This window comes from Solanum stenotomum, chromosome 11 (assembly GCF_019186545.1).
Source record: "Solanum stenotomum isolate F172 chromosome 11, ASM1918654v1, whole genome shotgun sequence".
NCBI classification, from domain to species: Eukaryota; Viridiplantae; Streptophyta; class Magnoliopsida; order Solanales; family Solanaceae; genus Solanum; species Solanum stenotomum.
Window position 1 is genome coordinate 53,835,188 of NC_064292.1, and position 23,627 is coordinate 53,858,814.

At 32.1% G+C, this 23,627-nt stretch overlaps 3 protein-coding genes across 3 annotated transcripts; 1 reads left to right on the top strand and 2 right to left on the bottom strand.

The window, feature by feature from the left end:
* Nucleotides 1–718: 718 nt before the first annotated feature.
* On the top strand, nucleotides 719–6,885 carry LOC125843773 (AP2-like ethylene-responsive transcription factor AIL7). Its single transcript, XM_049522972.1, has 9 exons — nucleotides 719–1,314; nucleotides 2,129–2,696; nucleotides 2,797–2,879; nucleotides 4,960–4,968; nucleotides 5,065–5,153; nucleotides 5,293–5,366; nucleotides 5,469–5,519; nucleotides 5,893–5,969; nucleotides 6,073–6,885. The coding sequence occupies exons 1-9, from the start codon at nucleotides 1,098–1,100 to the stop codon at nucleotides 6,531–6,533; spliced, it is 1,629 nt and encodes a 542-aa protein (XP_049378929.1). The 5' UTR covers nucleotides 719–1,097; the 3' UTR covers nucleotides 6,534–6,885.
* A 2,354-nt stretch (nucleotides 6,886–9,239) lies between these two features.
* Nucleotides 9,240–9,985, bottom strand: LOC125843770 (uncharacterized). Its single transcript, XM_049522969.1, has one exon. The coding sequence runs from the start codon at nucleotides 9,891–9,893 to the stop codon at nucleotides 9,255–9,257; it is 639 nt and encodes a 212-aa protein (XP_049378926.1). The 5' UTR covers nucleotides 9,894–9,985; the 3' UTR covers nucleotides 9,240–9,254.
* Nucleotides 9,986–10,960: 975 nt separating this feature from the next.
* LOC125843759 (receptor-like cytosolic serine/threonine-protein kinase RBK1) lies at nucleotides 10,961–19,080 on the bottom strand. Its single transcript, XM_049522958.1, has 8 exons — nucleotides 18,780–19,080; nucleotides 17,821–18,372; nucleotides 13,522–13,779; nucleotides 12,641–12,795; nucleotides 12,450–12,529; nucleotides 12,243–12,378; nucleotides 11,929–12,078; nucleotides 10,961–11,349 (listed from the first exon to the last, which is right to left on the bottom strand). Exons 1-8 carry the CDS (start codon nucleotides 18,784–18,786, stop codon nucleotides 11,191–11,193), a joined length of 1,497 nt encoding a protein of 498 aa, XP_049378915.1. The 5' UTR covers nucleotides 18,787–19,080; the 3' UTR covers nucleotides 10,961–11,190.
* Nucleotides 19,081–23,627: the final 4,547 nt, after the last annotated feature.

A 23,627-nucleotide genomic window follows, 5' to 3' on the forward strand; every position in this document is an offset into this window, starting at 1 on the left:
CAAATCTCCTACTATATATATAATGCATCATTGTACATTTTATACATTTACATATGACATAAAAATAAAACATATAGTGTCTTCAAACTCCTACTTAATCGATATCATATTTGGTTTTTTAAAAACAATGAAGAAAAAAAACACAAAATTAGAATTTAATGTTAAAAACTTTTAGTGACGATTTTCTGGGCTTTTGTGGCGACTGTTGTTGCCGCTAAAGGTCTAGTTCTTTTGTAGTGAATCTTAGTTGGCAACGCTTAGGTGGAGGATTAGTCCCACGTGACTTGCCACGTCAACAAAAATTTGGGGTGTTAACTCTTGAGGGTATTTGTGGTCTCTTAGGATAACAGCAAGGACATTTTTTATCCCAAAATATAACGAATGGTATAAATGGTCTATTTCATTTAGTTCGGGGGCAATTTTAACCCTTTTCCGTTTAAAAAATGATAGGAATATAATGTATTAACTGTTTAAGACAATGAAATTTGTGTAATTCTCAAAAGAGAATAAAGAAATTACATTACATAAATATATTATTATTGTAATTTTTAAATACCACCCTTATTATTTAATTAAAATAACCTACTAGCCCCTCAACTTTTTCACTTTTTCCCTAAAAATCCCTCTTTTTTTCCATAGTTTCTTCAAATGTTGTCCCTCTGAATTTACGCCGAATGGCAGCTGAAACCGCTCTTTCCTCCCATTATATTACACCACATGCTCTTCTCATAAAAAATCTCTCCTCTCTTATTCTCTACCAACAAAAAAAAAAAAAAACTTTATATTATACAATTTTTCTCTCTTTATTAACTCATTAAAACTCTCAGTTTCTTGTTTTTCATCTTCTTCATCCTCTGCTTTAAATTTTGCATGTTAACTTTTTCAAGAACCCCTTTTGTCCTTCTAGTCAAAACAACAACAAACAAGTAGATAAATCAAAAGTTTTTATATTTTTAGACACCCTTTTGTTCAATCTTTAATGGGTTGTTCTTCAAATGGTTAATCTAGTTTGATTTTTTCTTTTACTGGGATTTGGTTGTTTTTAGGATTTTCTTGAAAAAAAGGAGTTTTTGAGTTTTTTTTTTTGTTTTTATAGAATGGCTCCAGATAACAACAACTGGTTATCATTTTCTTTGTCTTCTATGGAAATGTTGAACTCTACTTCTTCTCATCATCATCATCATCAGAGTAATAATAATAATAATAATTCTTCTATGCTTCATCATCATCATCAATCCAACATGAAATTTGATCTTGCTTCTTCTTCTGCTGATTCTCATCAGTACTACTTTGCTGATAACTTCTTTCCTCATGGTAAGTTTTTGCATTTTTTAATCTCATTGTCATTTGGTGAAATCATAATAAAGATTCCGTCTTTAATCAGAGTTCTCGAGTTTTAGTTCACAGACTTCCTTTTAAGTTCAAGAGCTAAAACCCCATTATTTAAAAGATTTAAAAAAAAATAGTTTTAGTTATGAAATCTAGTTTTAGTAGAGTTTAAGAGCTAAAATCTTAATTCTTAATCAGTGTTTTTGAGTTTCAGCTACAAAAGCTAAAGCCCCATATTAGTTTTTGTGACTATATGAATCCACCTTTAATCAGAGTTTTCAAGTTTTTGCTATAAAAATGAGTTCTTTTTAAGTTTAGAAAAAACCCCATATCATTTTTTTTTATCATTAATGTGAATCTAAATTAATCGAGCTAATAACACTTTTAATCAGAGTTCTCGAGCTATAAAAAATTAGTTTTTTCAGTTTTAGAGCTAAAACCACACATCATTTTCTTGTCCGTTACAACATGAATCTAGATTAGTCGAATCAGTAAATTTTGAAACTCAAATGTGAAATGACAATAGAGATTTTGACTGAAGTTTTTTCTTTCATTTGGTTGTTGAGGAAAAAGACAAAGAGTATGCAACCGTGTGTATGATATTGTTTCGGTTACTGCTAAAAACATTTTTTTCATTCATCATCATCTCTTATTTAACAGACTGTTTTTATTTTATTAAATTTTATTTTCTTAGCTCAGCATAAGTTTTGTTTCTATTGTAAAATAAATTCAAAACTTGGTCACTAAGTTTTGCTCAAAAAAAAAATTGATCTCATTTTTTTTGTCACCATTGTTGCAGGTTGGTCTAATCCGAAACCTCAAGTGATGTATTCAGAAGCTGAAAAGGAGGTGATAGGATTAAACATCAATACAGATTCTTCGATTTTTCAGAACTTTGTTGAACATCCACCACCAAAGCTTGAGGATTTTCTCGGTGGTGATTCGTCTTCACTGACTCAAGATTCGTCTTCGTTAACTCATATCTATGAAAATCCAAATGGTTCTGCTGCTACTGCTGTTTATAATAACTATAATGAACATCAAGATTTCAAGAACATTACTGGGTTTCAAGCTTTTTCGACTAATTCGGGTTCGGAAGTTGATAACTCAGTTGGTACTGAGTTTGGTACTAATGAGTCATGTAATGAGTTGGGTTATTCACAGTGTGTAGCTGCTGCTGCTCCTCCTCTGCTTCCTACGGGCGGCGGAGGTGGAGCTTTGTCGTTAGCAGTTAATGCTGCTACGACAACTACTAATCAGTGCTCGGAAAATGAAAAGGCGATTGTTGCTGTTGCTGATTCTCAGAGTTATAAGAAAATTTCTGATACTTTTGGGCAAAGAACTTCAATCTACAGAGGTGTAACAAGGTATAATTTTTTTTATTTTTTTTTATATGGGTGTTTGATATTTTAGTAGATTTAGATGAAAAAATAAGTGGGGTATAATTTTCTTGATTTTTTTTTGCAGACATAGATGGACAGGAAGATATGAAGCTCATCTATGGGATAACAGCTGTAGGAGAGAAGGCCAAGCTAGAAAAGGGCGTCAAGGTAGTACAAAAGACGCAACTTTAATTTATTTTTAATCGTATTATTTTGTTGTAGTTATTGTTTTGTCATCATGTGTTTGTGTAGTATTTTGTTTTTCTTGATTTTAGATCTGAGGGTCTATCCGGAATAGCCTCTTGATCTCTGAGGGTAAGTGTAAGGATAAAGTCTGGGTATACTCTATCCGTCCGGGATCGGGACCTCGATTACGCGGGCTATGTTAAGACTTGAGTGTGATAAGAACGTTGCATGCAATTGAAAGGAGTTTGGGTATTCTTTTTTCTTGCTTTCAAATCAATAAATGAAAGCTTTTAGGATGATTGAGTGAGTGAGTGAATGATGGAAATACAAATATTTGCAGTTTTGTTGTACTTTTGGTGTGTGTTTCACTGCAACAAATTTTCTTCTCTGTGCTATGCTGCTCCCTATTCTATATACTATTAGTACTGCTGCTGCTGCTGCAGAAATGGTAGTTGTAGTATTGGTATTCCTTTTTTTTCTTTGTTTTCAATTATTCTTTCATATTTGATCAGATTGGCAGTCATTTTGTTCATGTTTTTGGTGTTATGGTCTTTGTTATGTCATGCTAAAATGTTCTTTGTATGCCAACAATTGTAAAAAATACATCTTTGTTCTTCGGTTTAGTAGTGGTGTTAGTATAGCGCGTGATGTGTGGTAGCGGCGGAGCCAAGTAGGTTCATGAACCCCTTTGATGTCCGTTTATATAAGGTTGAAATCGTTTTTATGTATGTTGAACTTTCTTTGACTTTTTCGTGTTTTTCTTTCTTTGTATTTGGGAACCCTTGGTGAAAAATCTTGGCTCAGCCACTGTGTGTTGGTTAAGCCTTAAAGGGCAAAAGCCGAACATTTAAGTGGAGAAAGGTAGTAGAGTGAGTCAATTATTCACCGAGTTTCGAATTGTCTCTATTGACTCGCGGAAATTTTCCGTTAAGATGCACACTGATGACACTTCAAGATTTGTCCAGAAGTTATTCTACTTCTTTATCCATAGATTTTTTCCTGTTATACAGCATCTAAAATGACTACACCATCTATCCCTACCCCCCACCCCCTCCTGAGAGTACACATACCTCAGCTAGTCTAAACACTAGCTAGCTTCTGGTACTCTGAAAATTATCTCAGATTGCTTTTACTTTTTTGCTTTTTTCCCCCTTTCATTTCATGGGCCAGTCACTCTCATTTAGTTTGACCAAAAGTGTGTCCAATCTCATTCCCCACACATGAAAATTTTAAATGAACTCCCCACCATATTCTTTAATGTGTAGTACATGTATCTTCAACTTTTGAACCAAGGGGAATGATAGATTTGACTCATCAAAGAATTGTTTATCTTGATTGATCTTCAATATGAATTCGTCTTTTTGCACTTTTAACGTCCTGAAAATAGTTTGAATCCAAGTGCTTAGTTAGTAAACACTTCGTTCATATCAGTTTATGTAGTTTATGTGACACTGTTTGACTTGACACAGTTTAAGAAAGAACGAATACACTTGAAATTTGTAGTTTGAAACACGTTTCGACATTCGACCATGTGTGTGGCGGCGATAAATTATTTCAGTAAGGGGGAAAGGGGTATTGTACAGTTAAATTGTTGTTAGGTAGGGAGTATTGTTGTAATGAAATCTCGAGGATTTGAAAGCTTAAACGCCTATTCACGAGTTATGTTGTTCGGAGTCCTAAATGTGCAACTAGAAGATGTAGTGCATTTTTGGAGGATGATTCGATATGGCGGTGACGTTATTATTTTGGAGGGTTGGAGAAACATAGTTCACAAGTCCATGATAACAAAAATTTGTTTATTTGTTTCCTAGTTTGGGCTAGACACAAGTCACTATCTTACCAACCTACAAAAAGGATGTCTACAAAATGTGTTAAAAGCTTAAGCATGCTATTGGCTTTTCTGGTTTTGTTTATACTTTTTTTTTTTCCCTTTTCCCTTTAAACACTTTTTATGTTTAGAATCTTGACTAAATATCGTCAGCTCATATAATCTAATCTTCAACTCCTTTTTTTCTTCATGAAATGGCGGGATCGCGTTTTCTTGCTATAATTCAATCTACAGTGTACTTAGGTAAGTTCTTTTCTAGTCTTATAATTACATGTTTAACAAAGTTAAGCATAAAGTCGAGATTTTTATATTTCGAAATTTTTCAAAAATGATGAATAGGTGGATATGACAAAGAAGATAAAGCAGCAAGGGCATATGACTTGGCAGCTCTAAAGTATTGGGGTCCCACAGCTACCACCAACTTCCCTGTAATATATACTATTTATATACCTTATATTAAATTTTTGCTGTTGTTGTTTATGGGCATTTTCAATTATTGCATGGAAAGTGACATGACCATGAAAATAACAACTTGTGTCTAAACTTACTTAGATTTTATTTTTTCAGGTTACTAATTATACTAAAGAATTGGAGGAAATGAAACACATGACTAAGCAAGAATTCATTGCCTCTCTAAGAAGGTTTTGCCTTGATTTATTTTCTAATTTCTTATGGTAATTGCTTTCGTCTTTTTTTTGTGTATCAATTATTCTTATCGGATTATGTTGTTCAAATATTTTCAGGAAAAGTAGTGGTTTCTCTCGAGGAGCTTCGATCTACCGGGGTGTGACAAGGTACCAATTTTGTTGCAAGTTATTGCTAGTTTAGTAAAATGCACAAGATTTTTTTTAAGGATTGTGCCAAGTCAACGTAGACCAAGTAAATATGAAATAGATGGTATACCTTCTTAAATTATTGTCAGTGTCGTATACCGATCATAGTAATACTGTGCTAAATTATGTAAGATCACATTTGACGGGTTCGGTTCATGGTGATTTTCAACACAATACATGTGGAATTTTTTCAGAAGTGCAATGGGGTTTGATAAGAACCTTAAAAGTTGGACGTGTCGAGATTAAAAAATGTTGCAGCTCTGTGAGACGGATAAATCTTTAATTCCTCGTTTCGTTAGTGGCGGTGACTTAACGTTTGATGAAAACATTGCAGGCATCATCAACAAGGCCGTTGGCAAGCGAGAATTGGCCGAGTTGCTGGAAACAAGGATCTTTACCTAGGAACATTTGGTAAATTATTGTTCTTATTATTGAAACTGGAATTAGAACTATAAATGAATTGGAATTACGCGTGTCTTAATGTTAATCGAAATTTGTATTCTATTGTGAACAGCTACTGAGGAGGAAGCAGCGGAGGCGTATGACATAGCAGCCATAAAGTTCAGGGGAGTGAATGCAGTGACCAACTTCGAGATGAATCGTTATGATGTCGAGGCCATCATGCAAAGTTCCCTCCCAGTTGGTGGAACCGCTAAGCGTTTGAAGCTCTCCCTTGAATCCGAGCAGAAATCATCATCGAGCAATAACAACAACCAGCAGCAGCAGCAGTTGACTCAATGCAACAGCACCAACAACATCAATTTCGGGGCAATGCCACCCGTCTCTGCTATCCCCTGTGGAGTGCCATTCGATAACACCACCCCTGCTTTCTATCACCACAACTTCTTCCAGTACCTCCACCCCGGCAATGCAAGTGTCCCCGATGCCTCCAATGCTACGACAACCATGGCAGCTGCAATGCCGTTGCTCCCCTCGGCTGCTGACCTCTTCATCTGGCCTCACCAATCCTATTGACCAACCTCAAAATGATACAATAGCTAGGCTAGCTAGTTTCTACTGATTAGCGAAACTCGACTCTTGGTAATGTGTTAGATCGTCTATTGTTTTTCGTACTGACCTCTTCTCTCTGACCCGTGATAACGTTTTAGTGTAGCGCTTAACTGGTATCCGGTATCGACAGGTTCAATGTTGTAAAGTGCCTTCAATTCTAAGACTTTATAAAGTAGTAGATGCAATGTTGACAGGGTACTTAGGGAGCACTCATTGTGGAAAAATTTTGCTTTCTTTTCCTCTAGGTTCCATAAGCTTTCTTGAGTTGCTCCCAAGGACCATATGGATGTTTTGCTAGTCAAATTGACATAGAAAAAAAAAATGATATAAAACTCCTTACATTTTGCAATTTGCCTGTTTTATTTTTTCTTCATTTGTTTTGTCATTCAATGATTTAGCATTCACAAATCCAACCTAATTTTTAGAGTGAAGTTTGGGGAGGGTAGTAGAGTGTGCGTAAATGTATGAAGATTGTTCACGATAGATTCTTGGGATGTGTATGCAATCTTACCCTTGTCCGGATGTGAGAGTCCTGTGAAGGTAGATTCTTGGGATGTGTATGCATTCTTACCCTTGTTGGTAGAAAAATTGTTTTCGATAGATGTTTGGTTTGTTTGCAATCTTATACTTTTTGATAGACGTTTTGTTTGCATGCAATCTTATACTTTTATGGTGAAGGTTTTTAGATAAACCCTTAGTGTATATGCAGTTTAATTTTTATCTTGCGTAATTAGAGAAAGATAGAGAAGGTGTTTACGGTAGTCTCGATTCAAATCAGGAAACATGTATACTAGAATCGAAGAGTAAGATAATAAAAAAGTAATATAACAACGCATAAAAAGGAAATCACACAACACTCGACTACTTACTAACCTGAATGTTCGATTTCATAATTACATATCTAGAATTACGACTCTGATAAGCTGCAGGTGTGTTATGTCTTAATCATTTATTAGTGTAACAAGATTACAATATATTTCAGCCATTTACATAATCAAAAACTAGAAATTAGTGAATGAACACTAAATAAAGAGTTGTTAAATAACATCAACCTGAAATATCATGTAACTGAAAGTGTTTCAATAAATTTATCTAAATATCTTCTTCCTTAGATTTTTTATTTAGTTTAAAAGGAGGTCATTTCATTGCTTTTTTTTTCTTTTTCAAAATCATTTCAAAACAGGCTGCAGTAGACTTGCCCTAACCGAAAGATGGAAGTGAAATGGCAAATAGTCAACAAAAGACACTTATAGTGTTTTGACAAGATTTTTCATGATTTAAATTGGGCTAGATATCAATTCAAATGTTAACTAGTTAAAATAGATAGGTAAAATGAGCTGAGTGAGTCAATACATTGCATCAAAAATGATTTTTAACGGCAGTTAATTAACGGTAATAGCTTAATTGCCACTAAAAATGTATTTTTAGCGGCATTTAAAACTTTTTGTAAATGTCCCTAAAGTCTATAGCGACGCTGGATCCAATGACAATTAACTAATACCGATAAAAGCTTTATCACTCTTTGTTAATGTGTATATTATTATCGCTAAAGGTTATTTTTATTGTAGTGATACTTAATCATAATTTAGACGGATTGGTCGAGTTATGATTTCATGGGTTGATATTGTCATCTCTATGTATAATAACTAGCAAGTTGAGATGTTATTGAGATTGCATTCTGAAATTTTCAACATGGAAGTGATGGATGTTATCAACTCAATCAAACAAAGAAAAGTTGATGACCTTTTTAGAAGATATACTAGTTACATCATATAAGGTTTTTGATGTTTTGTCAGTTTGAAACCATACTTTGGCCCATTTCTCACTATGGATATGAAACAAACACAATATAATATTGAAAAAAGATCACATATAGAGACAATATTTGTTACCTATTGGTCAAGAAAGTTTTGTCCAATTTTTCAAAATGAGCTTTTTCCCTTTGTTTCTTTTGTGTGAGTATTGGGTCGCTAAAGTCCAATATATTCATACGATGATAAGTGTAATAGATATGCATATATGAAGATAGATATGCGGTCATAAGTATTAGATGACAGTAAATGTGATTGTGTTCGATAGAAAGTGTAAGTGCACACATCGAGGATAAAATGAACAAATGTCGTTTGAGATAATTTTTTTCATGTTTTGCATTGACTTTCAGATGGATTGGTCCATAAATATGAAATCGTGGTGAAAGCGTTAAATAGAGCGATATACACCTAGAGCTACATATAATTAATAAATTGTCTTAAAAGACAAATAGTCTCTTATAATCTTTGAAGGCCTAGCTAAAAATAGAGCACAATCAAAGAAAAAAAAATACTTTATAGGCGATAACAACATGTTTATATGTTTATTTTTAGTTTCTAACTAAGATTAACGCATAATTGTTGTTATTGCTACAATATCAAAATAGTTATGTCTGATAATAAATTCTACCTCCTCAAGTAGAGATAAAGTTGTATATACATTATACACTATTCTTTTCAGACCCTATTTATAAAATTGCGATATGTAGTTATTGTTTGCCAATTTGAGAGTATAATAAGAGTTCTTAATTGTATTCCATCTCTTCTCTCCTACAATCTTATGAAATGTATGAAAATTAAAGGTACACACCAAAAAAAAAAACAATTCATTTGAAACAAACAAATAATATACAAGATGAAGAATTGGGCCGGTTAACTATCTTAATCGGCCCAATCTACCATGGGCCAGAACCAAATTAGGCTCAACCTTTAAAGCCTCTTCAAAAGCATTATGGGCCTCAATTTTCAAGCCCTTAATCTCATAACATTGGCCCAACAAACAAAAGGCCTTAGCCCGATCCGAACAATCCAATTTCAAAGCTTCAAATAGATCCATTAAAGCCGAATCAACCCGTCTCTTCCGGTTCAACGCCACCAGTAACTCCGCCCGTTTCAGCAGCGCATCGGCTCTTTCACCTTCGGACAACGACTTCACCGCCGGCGGAGATAAGGCGGAATCCAACGATCTTAAAGCGGCGAGTTTGTGTCCGATTAGATCGAGAGATAAAGCTTTGAGAATATGAGCTGCTGGATCTTTAGGATCGATCGATAAGGCTTTATCAGCTTCGCCGGCGGCGAGTTTAGCGAGGTTGAAGGAGGTGGATTTTTTGCTCCGATTGGATTTTGCGCGGGAGAGGAATTGGGCGCCTTTGATGAAATGGGAATTGGCTTGGTTTGTGGATCGGGTTTTTGATCGGAGTCGGGTTAAGGCTTGTTTGGGGAAATTATATATGGTATAGAAAATTCCGAGAGTGAAAAGAAGGATAACTAGCTGAATCAGTATGTCTGTTTCCATTTTTTTTTTTGGAGTGACAGGCAAACAGGGACTAAGCTTTGAGCTTCACTAATTCTTGTGTTTTAATGGAGGACTGTATTTTTTTTTTTGAGTTTTGGAGGTGGTCTTTATTTTTGGAGGCCCATAGACAATTATAGGCCCATTGGGCTCGAGTAATTCGAATTTGTATTGCGTAAGACTCATTAATAAGTAAAAGAATCGAAAGTGGTTAATTTGGCATATTACCAAATTAGCCTCTATTGTTATACATTTAGATATCGGGATATTGAGAATACGCCTTAAAGATCAATAGTTAAGAGTGGTTTTGTTAGAATAGGCAATAAAATGAAAAAGATTCTATTTTTGCGAAGAGAACAAGATGTTGCTCCCTTTTCCTCTTTCTTTTCCTGCCTTGTTATCTTTCTTTATAATTTTTATCGTGAGGACTGAGTTGTCAAAAGAGTTTATCCCCCTTTTCATTTTGATTTCTTTGAAAGGTGAAAAAGAAAGAAGCTAGATCGAATTGCTCTTCCTCACGAGTCATTTTTTATTTAATTTGCTAAATACTCAATTAGAAGCTTTACATTGGGATGGAGTTGATAGAATTACACTCGTTTTCTTAAAGATCTTCGTAAAAAGAAAGCACTTGCTAACAAGTCTTTTTGATATTTAGAGTTCAAACACTTTGTTTAAGGACGAAGGAATCTTATCAATTTGTAAAAGTAATGCATATTAGGTATGAAGTATCAACTTTTCGATACGAATCGAAAACATCAAAATAGGTCCTATGTGGTTTATTTTTTAACTTGAAGGGAGAAAAATAGAAAAGGAAAATAAATTAGTTAGTTTTGCTCTTTCCTTTTTGTATTTTAGTTTCTTATTCGATGTTAATTCTGATTCATGCAAAGCAAAGCCTATTTAAAGGGAAAAACGCTTGACTCAAACTCGATACGTCTTAGTAAGTGTGGAGAGTCTGAAATGAGCTGTTTTAATCCTTTTCCCATATGTTATAAATGATGTAATGAAGCACAATCACTTGGTTTTTACTGCATCAATTTTGTGCTGCAACATTTTCACATCCAAATATTGAGACAGTGTATGACAAACTCAGATGTTTTTGATACTGCTTCTCAGAGTTAAGATGTACAGCATCTCGAAAACTTTCAACCCGAAAAAACAGCTAGTGGAATAATACTGGATTGAGCTCTTGATTTTACAAGATATATGTACAAACAGATAACAAGTAGAGGAATAACTAAGAGCAGCAGATGCAGAACATCGATTGATGATGAGACTCAATGATATCAAGATCAAAACATTACTCCATAACGAGCTGCATATGACGATTGAGATCCTTGAGATAAGTTGTGCTACTGTAATCTTCTAAATCACAAGCATCTAGCATCAATGCCCTTCCTCCTGTCGATTTCTGCTTCATGTCTATTGGTAAGTTCTCGCCTTTCAATAGCTGAACAGCCTGCATTGTCCAAGAATTTACAATCATTCGAGCAAAATGATCATTTTGTACTATTCAATATCATTGTGTATCAAATTGTATCGATGTATTTGAAGTTAGGTTTTGTTTGAAATTCCTTTATTTCGCGGAAGGACAAGTTATCTAGATCACTAGCTCTATGACCAAGTATTGCAAGGTGTTCAAGTCTTCATGTAATCAGTAAGTTAGGTTTCATTTGAAATGTCTTTGTACTTTAACACTAGGGTTGTAAATAAGGCAAGTCTTAACCAAGCAAAATTTTGACTCGGTCTACCCTGTTGTGTTTATCATATTTTGCTATTTTAGACCTGCCTTGCCCTACCCTGCTAAGTCTTTTCCAATATAAGTTTTCAAGGTGTCGTTATCCATCTTTGTCTAGCTAGCTCATAACAAAATGTTAGATTAGTGTACTTTGGAGTGGGGAGGGGGAGGCGAATAGTAACCTCCTTTGTGTAACCAACCCCTTTGATCAACATGTTTGAGTTTTTTAAAATCAAAATTTGGAAAATAGAAATGCTCGTAATGTAAGGATAGAGATAGTTTGCGAAGATAAGGACATACCCGTATCATGTTAGGACGCATGTTTGGCAAGTGGTGAATGCATGTAGAAGCTGTAAACATAGCTCGTTTCATCTCAACAACATCATAGGCATCTCCTAGACGAGGGTCCGCTAATTCCTTGACATTGTTCTGTTCCAGCATTGGTTTTGCCTATGCAAAAATAACACCAGATATGAATATTTCATCCAAAAATGCAGAACAAAAGGGAAAATACGACAGCCAAACCAGACGCACGTCCAGGATTCAGAATGAGGTAATCTTATTTTACGTATACATTGATCAAGTCGAAAGTAATGGGTTCATTGGAGCCATACCGACATTACAAGACTCTGTCTGGATGAATCAACAGCACGACGACCAGTAATGAGCTCCAATAGCAGAACACCAAAGGCAAAAACATCGGTCTTCTCATGAACAATCCCGTGCATAAAGTACTCTGGTGCCATATATCTGAGAACAAATTTTGCCATATTTTAACGAATGAACACATCTATAATGCAACCGAACTGAATTTTACATACCCGAAAGTGCCTTCAATAGGAGAAACAATATGATGAACCCATTTTTCTGGCAGCCACTTTGCTAGTCCGAAATCAGATATCTGCAGCAACACAAACAACAAAAGCAAAAACGTTCGAAAATTTCAAGCAACTGACATGAAATTATTCATTGAAAGCGAAGTTTCGAAAGCTAAACAAGATTGAATTCAAACCTGAGGTTCATAATCTTCCGTTAGAAGAATGTTTGAGGCTGTAATATCTCTATGGATTATGCGCCTTTGGCAATCACAATGAAGATAACGTAATCCTTCAGCTACGCCAACCGCCACTTTATATCTTATTTTCCATTCAAGGCACTCTTCTCTACCTGAAATGCTGAGTTCTCTTTTTATCAGTCAAAACTACATCACTATTCCAATTCATCACATTACATTTCATATTCTACTAAATGATGTACTCTATGCACACTCATGGAGTAAAATCCGTTGGCATTATCATCGTATTTAAACACGTTGTAGTCAGTCAGTGACCACCGAGACATGAGTACTAACGAAGGGATTCATCAAAATGTGACATATGCGAACCTTATGACCTTTTGCAATTTTTGAACCACTTTTGCCACTACACAAAAGCCTCATCTTATTTCAAGAGGATTTCGTAGGATCGTTATCCTTAGTCCTAACCATTGTAGCACGTGTGTCGCCCAAGGCATAAGGGGCATGATGACTACATCATCCTCACCTTCCTCCAACTTACCACTAACAGTCTATTCAGGGTTCCAAACTCAACGAAAGTAAGTTAACATGAGTGTTGTGTTCATTGTAGGACTTAACCAACCCCCTAATAAGTTTCAAAGTAATTTTCGACAAAACGGATTCAATTAAGCCCCCTTGTCTCCACCTAACTCTACCCCTAGTTGTAGTATGTTAACCACTTATTATGAGCAATTATCTATGCTTATCTTCTAAGTGACTTTATAAGTGTAAAAATTCTTTTATACTATCAACGTTAAACTCTTCGTTAGATGATACATGTCCAAGTAACAAAGCATTATACAAGAAGATCAAGATTAAGTGAGAGAGAAATACAGCACCGTGTAGTACGGAAGCGAGGCTGCCATGGTGCAAGTACTGAAGAACAAGGTGCAAACCACCATCAACACTAAAACCAATTAACTTAGCAGCATTAGTGTTGTTGATATGAGCAATGATTCCTAACTCAGACAAGAAGTCTCCAACTCTGTCCTCATCATTCTTTTCTTTCTTTGTAATTTTCTTGACTGCAACAACTTGACCATCTTGTAAATGTCCTTTGTACACTTCTGCATGTCCTCCTTTGCCAATTAAGTTATCTAATCACATTTTCAACACATAAAATTAGTAAAGTATTAGCATAAATTACCTACAAAGGAAGTTTATGTTGGCACCTTCTGTTTGAAGTTGCTTGCAGATTATGCAATCAATAATTATAAGAGTTTAGTAGTAAATTAGCTAGAAAGTAACATGTTTTATGTAGAATTGTGGGATTCTGGGAAAGGCGAATTCAAGATTTGAAATTTGTGGATTTTTATAACAATGTCAATTTAATATACAATAGTAACTCCATTCATAATCAAATAATCAATGGATTTCTTAATCCTACAGAGCCCATGTGAACTCATAGACGACACTCTTGATCCCCCCTTGATTCTTGGACAATTATTTACTCTATTATTCGTCTTGAGTCAATGAAAGTGGCCTTATAGGTGCGGTCAGACTAAATGGTCAATGAAGTGGTGAAAATCATAGAAGTTCAAATTCCAACAAACATAGAAAAAGCAAGGATATTTTTTTATAAAATGAGAAATTTTGGAGAGGTAGGGCATGTGACTCGAAACTTAATAGATAATTGGCTTGCCCTTCTACCTTTCTGCACTTAAAAATACTAAGTAAACTTTTTTTTCCCATTTATGTAAAGCCTTGGTGAGTAGAGTTATCCAATATTTGTGTGTGGTGACTCGACGAAATAGTAATTCTACACATAAGCTGCCTCGAACATGACCTTTATCGACAAAAAAAGGAAGACAAGAAGCTGCTGGCATGTGCAAGATGAGTACACCTGCAGCTGCTCCAGCTACATCAACTAGGCCTTACTTAAATCAGAAATTTTAATTCTGATGGGACTAATTGAAACATCAAGGCCCATACACAATAATAGATAAAATAATTGGAGTCATGGTTAGTTGTCACTTGTCACTCTCTCTTAGGCATGGTTCAAGAATTCATATTTCTACATTTTCTTACAAAGATTACTAATTTGCCACCAATATTACATTTTAAAGTTTTTTTAGAATTTGTTTAAAATTATAACAAGGGGTGTTTCAAAATATAAAAAAAGACTTTTAAGTATATATCTTCAGGGTTGGTAAGTGAAGCTAGTAGTCAAATGGTGTAAATACGCAGGTCCCCACTAGTACTTTTTGGGGTTTCCCACCTTCTGTCTACTAGGTCTGATTAATTTAAATTTGTGTTTAAAATTTCTAATTTGGTGATAAAACGATCCTTATCTCTTCAATTCTTAAGTCGAGAGTTTATCAGAAACAATATTTCTACTCTCAGGTAGGGATAAAATCTACATAGACTCTATGCTTCTCAGATCTCATCTCATGAGATTATACTCTATATGTTATTGTTATTGAAACTCACCTTATCATAAGAGATTACTAGTATTTGTCTTATCTCTACAATCTTTAAGTCGAAGGTCTATTAAAAACAACCTCTCTACTCTCACAAAGTATAGGTAAAATCTCCATATACTCTATGTTCCCCAGATTCTATCTCATGAGATTATACTGAATATGTTATTGTTGTTGAAACTCACCTTATTGGAAGAGATTACTATATGTTTAGAGCTCAAATACAAGATCGTTCTTATCACCTCACCTCGACCTTTGGTGGTGGTTCCCACAAGTCACTATCAATTTCACTTTTGTAATAAAAATGTTGAGCAGTCCATGTTTACTTTTTCTGCCTTGGGCCAAAGAAAAGTCTCAAGATCAAGTGCTAGGCTTCTTTGACTAGTGAATGAGAATGTGGGGTAGTTGAATTCCCCAAGAACCAACATTTTAAAACTATACTTAAATGTGAACTTTATTATTTAACAAAGACAATAGCATGCGGCCTTAATATGCACAAAAAAGTACTCTTCATATGTCCCATGCCTATCTAGGCTCCGGCTTAAAAAGTCAATTCGATGCACAAAACATTATGTATTAACAAGATTGTGAACTTGAGAAAATAGAGAGTAAGATAATGAAGACTGGTAAAGATAAAGGACTCACGGTGAGTTCTTACATGTGATACCTATGGCGGAAAATGAGACGATGAAATTGGATTTAAAAATAAAAAACTGACATGCTTCTAAGCTGATAAGGTTTCGAAAAAAGGTAAAACATGACATGTTAAAGCGAACCCTTCAATAGGAAAATGAAGTACTATATAAAATTAGGCACAACTTCACATGGTTCACCTGTTTGTGAATTTGATGGAACATAAATGAAGAGACAAATTTTGAGATATGATCAAAATGAACAATACATATAAATTATGGGATGTGATAAATAAGTCGTTAATAGCAACATAATCTGTATATTTCCACAAAGTAGTGTCTGAGAGCGATAGAATATACATAGACTTAATCTCTATCTTAATAATAGAAATACTGTTTCTGATAGACTCTTGAGTCTCGATTCAAGGATAACAAATAAGCCTGGATAATGTAAAATTTTCTTTTTAATATATACTATTAAAAGAAAGGTGTAATAAAACAATTCATTGTATTTCTCTTGAACTTGCAAGCTAAATTCATTTTATTAATAATAACGAGTTACTAAATACTATGTATATACTACATGTAATTATAATTGGAAATTTTATGGTTTATTAGAAGGATAAGGATTTTAATGAATTCAAAATTTTGGGTGGAGTGGTAATAAAGTATTGTCTTTGTCAAGAAATAATGGTCATAACCCTAATCCAACTGTCCCATGTTATAAAAATTAATGAACTTTCTGGATTTTTAGTAACCCTACAATAATTTAAATTTAAATTTCTTGCAAATGAATTTCATTTCACTTAATTAGCATTTGCCACGTACAACACAATTTTATAAGTGAAGTCTTTGAAGATAATAAGATATACGTAGATTTAATTTTTGTCTGAAGTAGAAACGTTGTTTCTAAAAAAATTTCAAATGAAAAATTGTCTATGTTTCTTAAACAAGAAAGAGTATATGAAAAAAATAACTAAAATAAATGTGCAAATTTCTTGTTTCAATAACTAAGACAAAATTTTACCAATAAAACAATGTACTAATTTCTTTCTTTTTTCATCAAAAGTATAAAAAGGTCCACATTTTATTACTCCCATATGTTTTAGCATCCCAAGAACAAATGGGGAACATAGCAATTTTACAAAGAAAGGCACCTATCTATACCTTTGAGCAAAGATAATTTTGAAAACCACCCATAAAAAGTATATTAATAAAAAATTATAATAACACCAAAGTGTGCTCTACCTATCAATAAACTAGAAAAAACCTATTTAAAAAAAATACTTACTTCTTCTCATTCAATTTACGTGTCTCACTTATACTCTTATCTGTTTAAAAGGGACCGTTTAATGCACTAAATTTTTATTATTTATGAGGTTTGAGAAATAAATTCAAATCAATTTATCGTACATAATCTTATTTTATATTTCTGCAAGAGACTGTTTTTACAACTTGCATTCATAATCTCTTACTCACATAAAAATAACTTTATCAATTACACCAAAATTCTCCTAAGGAAATTACATCACTTTCTCTTAAATATTACCCACGGCGAATTTAAAATTGAATGTGATCTTTGCCTTTTTTTCCACATACTAAAGTCCCCTCTCCTTTTCCTTATTGCCTTAGCGCAGACAGAAAAATCAGCATTTCGAAAACAATTACGATAATACATCGATTCCTATATTTAATATTTTCACTTCAACATCAAACATAACATATTCAAAATCTCACCAGATAAAAAATCATATCAATACTTTACATATATTTACTCTTAACACAAAAAAATTCAAAAAATATTACTATTTTTTTATAACTTCACATTCAATCAAACTAAACCACATAAAATAAAATAAAAAAATTAACATCAAACATCCTACAAAATAGCTAAACTACACACGAGATGACTCAGACAACACCATTATTAAGTGTCACAAATTCATATAATTCAAAATTTCAAATTATTACCCCCAATTTCTAAAGCAAAAATTATAACAACAACTATAACATATCGAGTATAGTAGATATCAAGTACCAAATCAAAAATAAATAAATATCAAACTTCAATATGAATATCGAATACCTGGCGAGAAATTATCAGTAGCTTGAGCAAGTTCATCAAGGCTAAAATTCCTCCATGATGGCTTCGGAACAACAAAATCATGGCAATCGATTGTTTCTTCTTCAGCACTTCGAATTCTCGACAGTAATTTCCTTTTTATATTCTTCTTCGCTAGTAAATTTTCATATCCAATTAATAATGGAATCGCCGATAATCTCCGAATCGATTTTCTCTTCATCTGATCGAACAAATTCTTAAATCTCAACCCTTGCCCTGTTTCCTCTCCACCACCGCCGCCTCCGGAGGAGACGGCCGGCTTTTCGCCGACTGGAGACGGAGATGAACCGAAGCTCCGGCTTCTTTCGCCGCTGCTTATACTGCTGTTATCGGAATCCGATGTACCTGATATGTGAATTTCCAAAACTGCCCTTGGCGATAACTGGTCGTTATCTTTTTTCTCATTTTTTTCACCTGATGAAATTGTAATTTCCACTTCTTCTTGTTCCTTTTCTACTTCTTGGGTTTTTATTTCTTCTTTCCCTCCATTTTTTGGAATTTGTACAACACTTTCACCTACAAAATAAAAAATAAAAAAACATAAAATTTTAATAAATATTAAGTTTGGAATTCATAATTATAAGTATAAAATGAGTTTAATTAGTCACGTAATTAAATATCTAAAATCAAATCTGTTTATCAAAGTGCTTCTTCGTTTGCTCAAAATGGTTCTATACAAAATAAAAGATCACTTCGTTCTATTTTTAGTAAAAGAGCGGAGGGAATTTGTATATGTTGTTATAGAAGGTGCAGAAATATCTAGAACTGAATGCAAAAAGTATGAAAAGACATCACATAAATCAATCACGTTTAAATTCTGAATCCACCTCTGTTTCTGTTTATATGTAAAAAAAAATGTTCAAAAAAATTAAAAGGGGTTTATTATAAATACTCATAAAAGAAAAAAAGGGAAAGAAAGGAACCTTCCATGGTATATTTGGAGATGTTTTTGTTGTGTGAAACACAAATGAAATGAATTTGAGAAGCTTCTTCTAAAATTTCAAGAATTTTGGTTTGGAAATTGAAAAGGAATTTAGAAGAATTAGAATATATTCTATGAAGGTTTACATTTGAGGTTCAATCATGATTAATAATAATTCTTCTCCCTCAAAGAAGAAAGAAGAAGAAAAAAGAGAAAAATGGTATATCTTAGAGAAGTTGTGATTCTTTTTTCTTTGAACCTCAAATGTTGAAGAGAGGCAATAGAGAGAAAACCGGCTATGTAGTACTTGGAATATTATTATGTGTGGTTTACTTACATTTATATGCTAAATGGAATTATAATATTATAATATAAGGTGTGTTTGGTACGAAGGAAAGAAAATGTTTTACAATTTTTTTTATGTTTTAATATAATAAATAATAATAATAACATATTTAATGTATCAGTAGAATATTCGATAGCTATCGTGATCCTGTTGATTTGGGGTAGAGTATAATACTAAAGGTCGTTGGATTTTCAGATGGTATTACATCTTTTGAGTCTACGAAAAAGTTGTCGTAAAGTTTATTTTTTGTTCCGTCATTCTTGTTTCTTGCTTCTTTTGTTTTTTCCGTATAATTCTACAAATGAAATATGAGGAGTGTAAAGTGTACGCGGATCAAACCCTTATCTTGAAATATAGAGAGACATTTTCTCATCGACCCTCGACTTAAGGATATTTTTTTTCATGTTTGTTTGATCAAAATATTTTAGAATACAAATTTCTTAAAGATAAGGAAAATGATTACCTCTAACGCGAGGATGCAAATAAAGTTTTAGAAGTATCACTCAAAATTGATTATCTTGTTCTAACCCATCCAACATCTCCAACCCCCACATCTTGACAAATCTCGATCTCTGACTACCCTTGAACCCATGTTTTGTTATATTATATAAAAATATTTTTGAAATAATATATTTTTTTATTTACTTACCAACACTAAACAATGAGTAAGAAAACCACATATTTTTCAGAAAAAACATTTTCTTTCATACCAAACAAACCCTTAAATATATAATTATTTTATTTATTTGGTTGATGAATCCTAGCCGTTCGATTTAGACATTTATGATTTGTTTTTTCCTTGATGAGATCTCAGCCGTTGAAGTTGGACATTCTTGATTTTTGGCGCAACTAACGCTATGTGTATTGTCGGGGAAAAGATCAAATAACGAACCCAACTAACTTTCATGTAAATTTTAGAGGATTTGGAGGGTATTTTAGGTAAATAAGTATTTTTTTATGCTCGAGTAGTATTATATTATCATTGCCGGAATAAAAAATTTTACTATAAAAAATCAAAATATAAAAAATATGTACACGAAGAAAGCTAAAGAGATTAAACATTTTGTATATATACATAGATAGATAGATAACATAATTTTCTGATAAATAAGTATCAATTGAGTTCGATTCAAATATTTAACTTTATAAATTCAGAATACCATTAATTAGTCCACTAATAACTTGATTCACTTGCTTAGAATTTAATTTATATTTTATTCAATAAATTTCTAAATACATATATAAAGCGTGAGTGAATGTTACTAGACTCGAACTTAAATACATAAATTATTTTGCATATACGCCCCTAATAATAAGTAACACTTGATAACTTAGCTTGAAAACATATATTTAAATAATAATTTATATTAAACTATACTAATAATATCAACAAATTCTATATTGTCTTATTATTTTTGAAATTAGGTTTCAAAAGTTTGAAAACAAATCTCAAGGCATGTCCAAAATAGTCAACATTTTTGGATCTTCATAGGTATGTTGGGACAACATCATTGGAAAATGAAAGAGATCTTGTCTCCTTTAATTTTCATTTTTTGGAATGCTAATTTTCAAGTAAAAAAACAAAAACAACGATAATAACATACTTCGTGTAATTTCATATAGTAGAGTTTGAAGAATTACAAATGTAAATAGATTTTTCCACTATCTTAGAGATAGAAAGGTTGTTTTCAATAGATTCTTGGCTCAAGAAAAAACAATCAATTTTTTTTTAAAATAAAAATAATGAACAAATTATTGGTTCATGAATGGGATTAATTAAGATGAAAAAAAGTTTATTTTAGTTTCTTGATAGAATTTCTAGAACAATGAATATCTTGTTATACAATGCATTTAGCTAATAAGTAGGATTAATTAAGACCAGATTCATCATCATGAGAAATTACATGTGATATGTTTTTAAGTTAATTACATGAAACTTCTGCTATTTATACATAAATAATATTTAAAATGTCTTAATTATATTCAAAATTTGTATCTTATAGTACATTGCATTTATCTAGTGAGAACAAAATAATTAACATTTGTAAAATTATACGTGGCATTCAGACTAGCTTGTGTGCCCATCTCGACTCTTCCTAGCACCAAAAATTGCAGAAAATGACACTAAAAGGGATGGTCTTCAATATTTAGCCGTCATTAATAATTTTTTTGAAAAAAAAACATTTGTGATTCGTTGAATTAATATATATGTTTTAATTGTATTCTACGTACAATAAGCTAGTTTTTCCTACGACGCATAATTTACAAGCAATTTAATAAAGAATGATGATTTATAATCAATTCATTCTGGTAGTTGTACTCATAAAACCAACCAAATTATGAGCTATTAATTAATTAATAATCTCTTCCAAGCTAAGATCCCATTTAAAGTTACTAACCATAAATCATTTTTCACATATCCAATCACACAAATGAAGGGAGGAGGGAAGTTAATTAAGTACTATTAGTTACGTAATCATGTTTAACCATTATAATTAGATTTTTTTGGTATTGCCTGCATGTTGATTAATGATGTAAAAATATTTATCTAATCTGATCACTTATTAGATAATTTTAGATAAATATCTTGATAAACGTTATACAATTGATAATCTAACAAAAATGCTGACTTATTTATCAGTGTTGCGGAGGTGGAGTAAAAAAATGAGATTTTAAATCCATTTGAGTTACTCAATTTTAAATTTATAATTTATATATATTAATTGAATGTTTCAAAATTTGAACTAAAATGACTAGATTCTACTGAGCCCGCTTACCTATGCTCTAACTTTATTTTTATATTAACCTTGTACATACACTATATTTAACCGATGAAAGAATCTAAATTTAAATAATGTTACACAATAAATTTTTTTAATAATATTAGTAGTATATATAACTTAAATCTATTTAGTATTTATCTAAATATCAATCATTAAAGGAATTGACTCAATGATACAGTCATAATCAATTAGGAGGTTCTTGACTACGTACTTATTTGGTAATTAAGACCCTAATTTTGAATATACTTTTGTTTGGACTCTTGAAAATTAAATTCAAAGAAGTCAACCTTTATTTGTATTATTTTATTTTGAACACTATATTCTTAATTTTTTTTAATAATTAATCAAATATATAAAAGTTATCACCGCCTCAAGCGCAGTAAAACAAAATTGTTATGACTATTCTATTAATTAATTTTTTTAATTTGACCTATTGCAGATTGGACCAATCTACTACATGCTAATAATAAACTTTTAAATTTCATCTTCAATAAAAATAGCAAGTGGACGTTGATTTTAATTTTTCTAGTCTACCTTTTATTTGGATTAAGTCAAAAGAAAGCAAAAGTACATGTACAATTTAGTAATTATAATCCAAATTCTAAATATCATCTAGATTTTGTGGAAATAAAATCTCATCTGATGGGGAAATGAAGTTAGAATAAGAAGTCCCTAGTGCAAAGAAAATTTTGAAGTTAATTTATAAATATAAAATAAAAAATATGCCACTAGTATATATTCTCATTATTCTTTAAGAGGTAAGACTTATATTTAAGAATATATAATAGTTAAAATTCTCTTATTTTCTTAATGTGTTTCTCAAATAATGATCTATTAGGTGTTTTTTTTTTTGGTAATTTATGATGTCTTGACCAATTTGCATGCCCTTAGACTATTTTATCGAATTGATATCTGCTACTTTTCAGCAATAGAACTATTGAATAATTTTGTCACTAAAACTTAAGTAGATAAAAATAAGAGATCTCGTGACTTTTTTTTTGTCACTATTGTAATTTAATTTGAACTTTTATCTTTAAAATTTTCATACTGCTACTACAAACTAGTTAGAAAAGCATTCTCCAAAACTATTTTTGATCGACTTCTCATTGAATATTTGATTGATATTTAGTAGCGTCACTCATTTTATTGACTGATAGACCACACCATGTTACGTCAAATTTTTAGGCAATTTGCTCATGACAAATTAAACAATTGAGTGTTTTCTAATTAAAAATCATGATTTTGTTTCATTTTTTTGATAAATTAAACTTTAAAACATGTGCATTAAGTATTAATTAATCAATGACAATGACGCACAATGCCCGCATGCATAGCTGGTTATTGTTCATTTGCTTCCTTTAGAAATTAGAGTCGAACCTTTACTTGGAAAAACCACAAAAATAAGAAAAATAAACTTTATATTATAATAATAATAATAATAATAATAATAATAATAATATAATAATAATAATAATAATAATATAATTATAATAATAATAATAATAATTGGATATGTTGAGTGAATTGTGAAATAAAATTGGGGAATTGTTTATTTAACTAATTTGATAATTATGATAAAGTTATGACAGTAACACTAAGTAGAAAGTATTTCTTTTGCGCCATTTTATGTAACATACGTAATTTGATTCAGCATAAAATTTAAGATATTAGTACCATTACCCGACTTCCAATTAATATCCAAGAAGAAATATATCTTTTA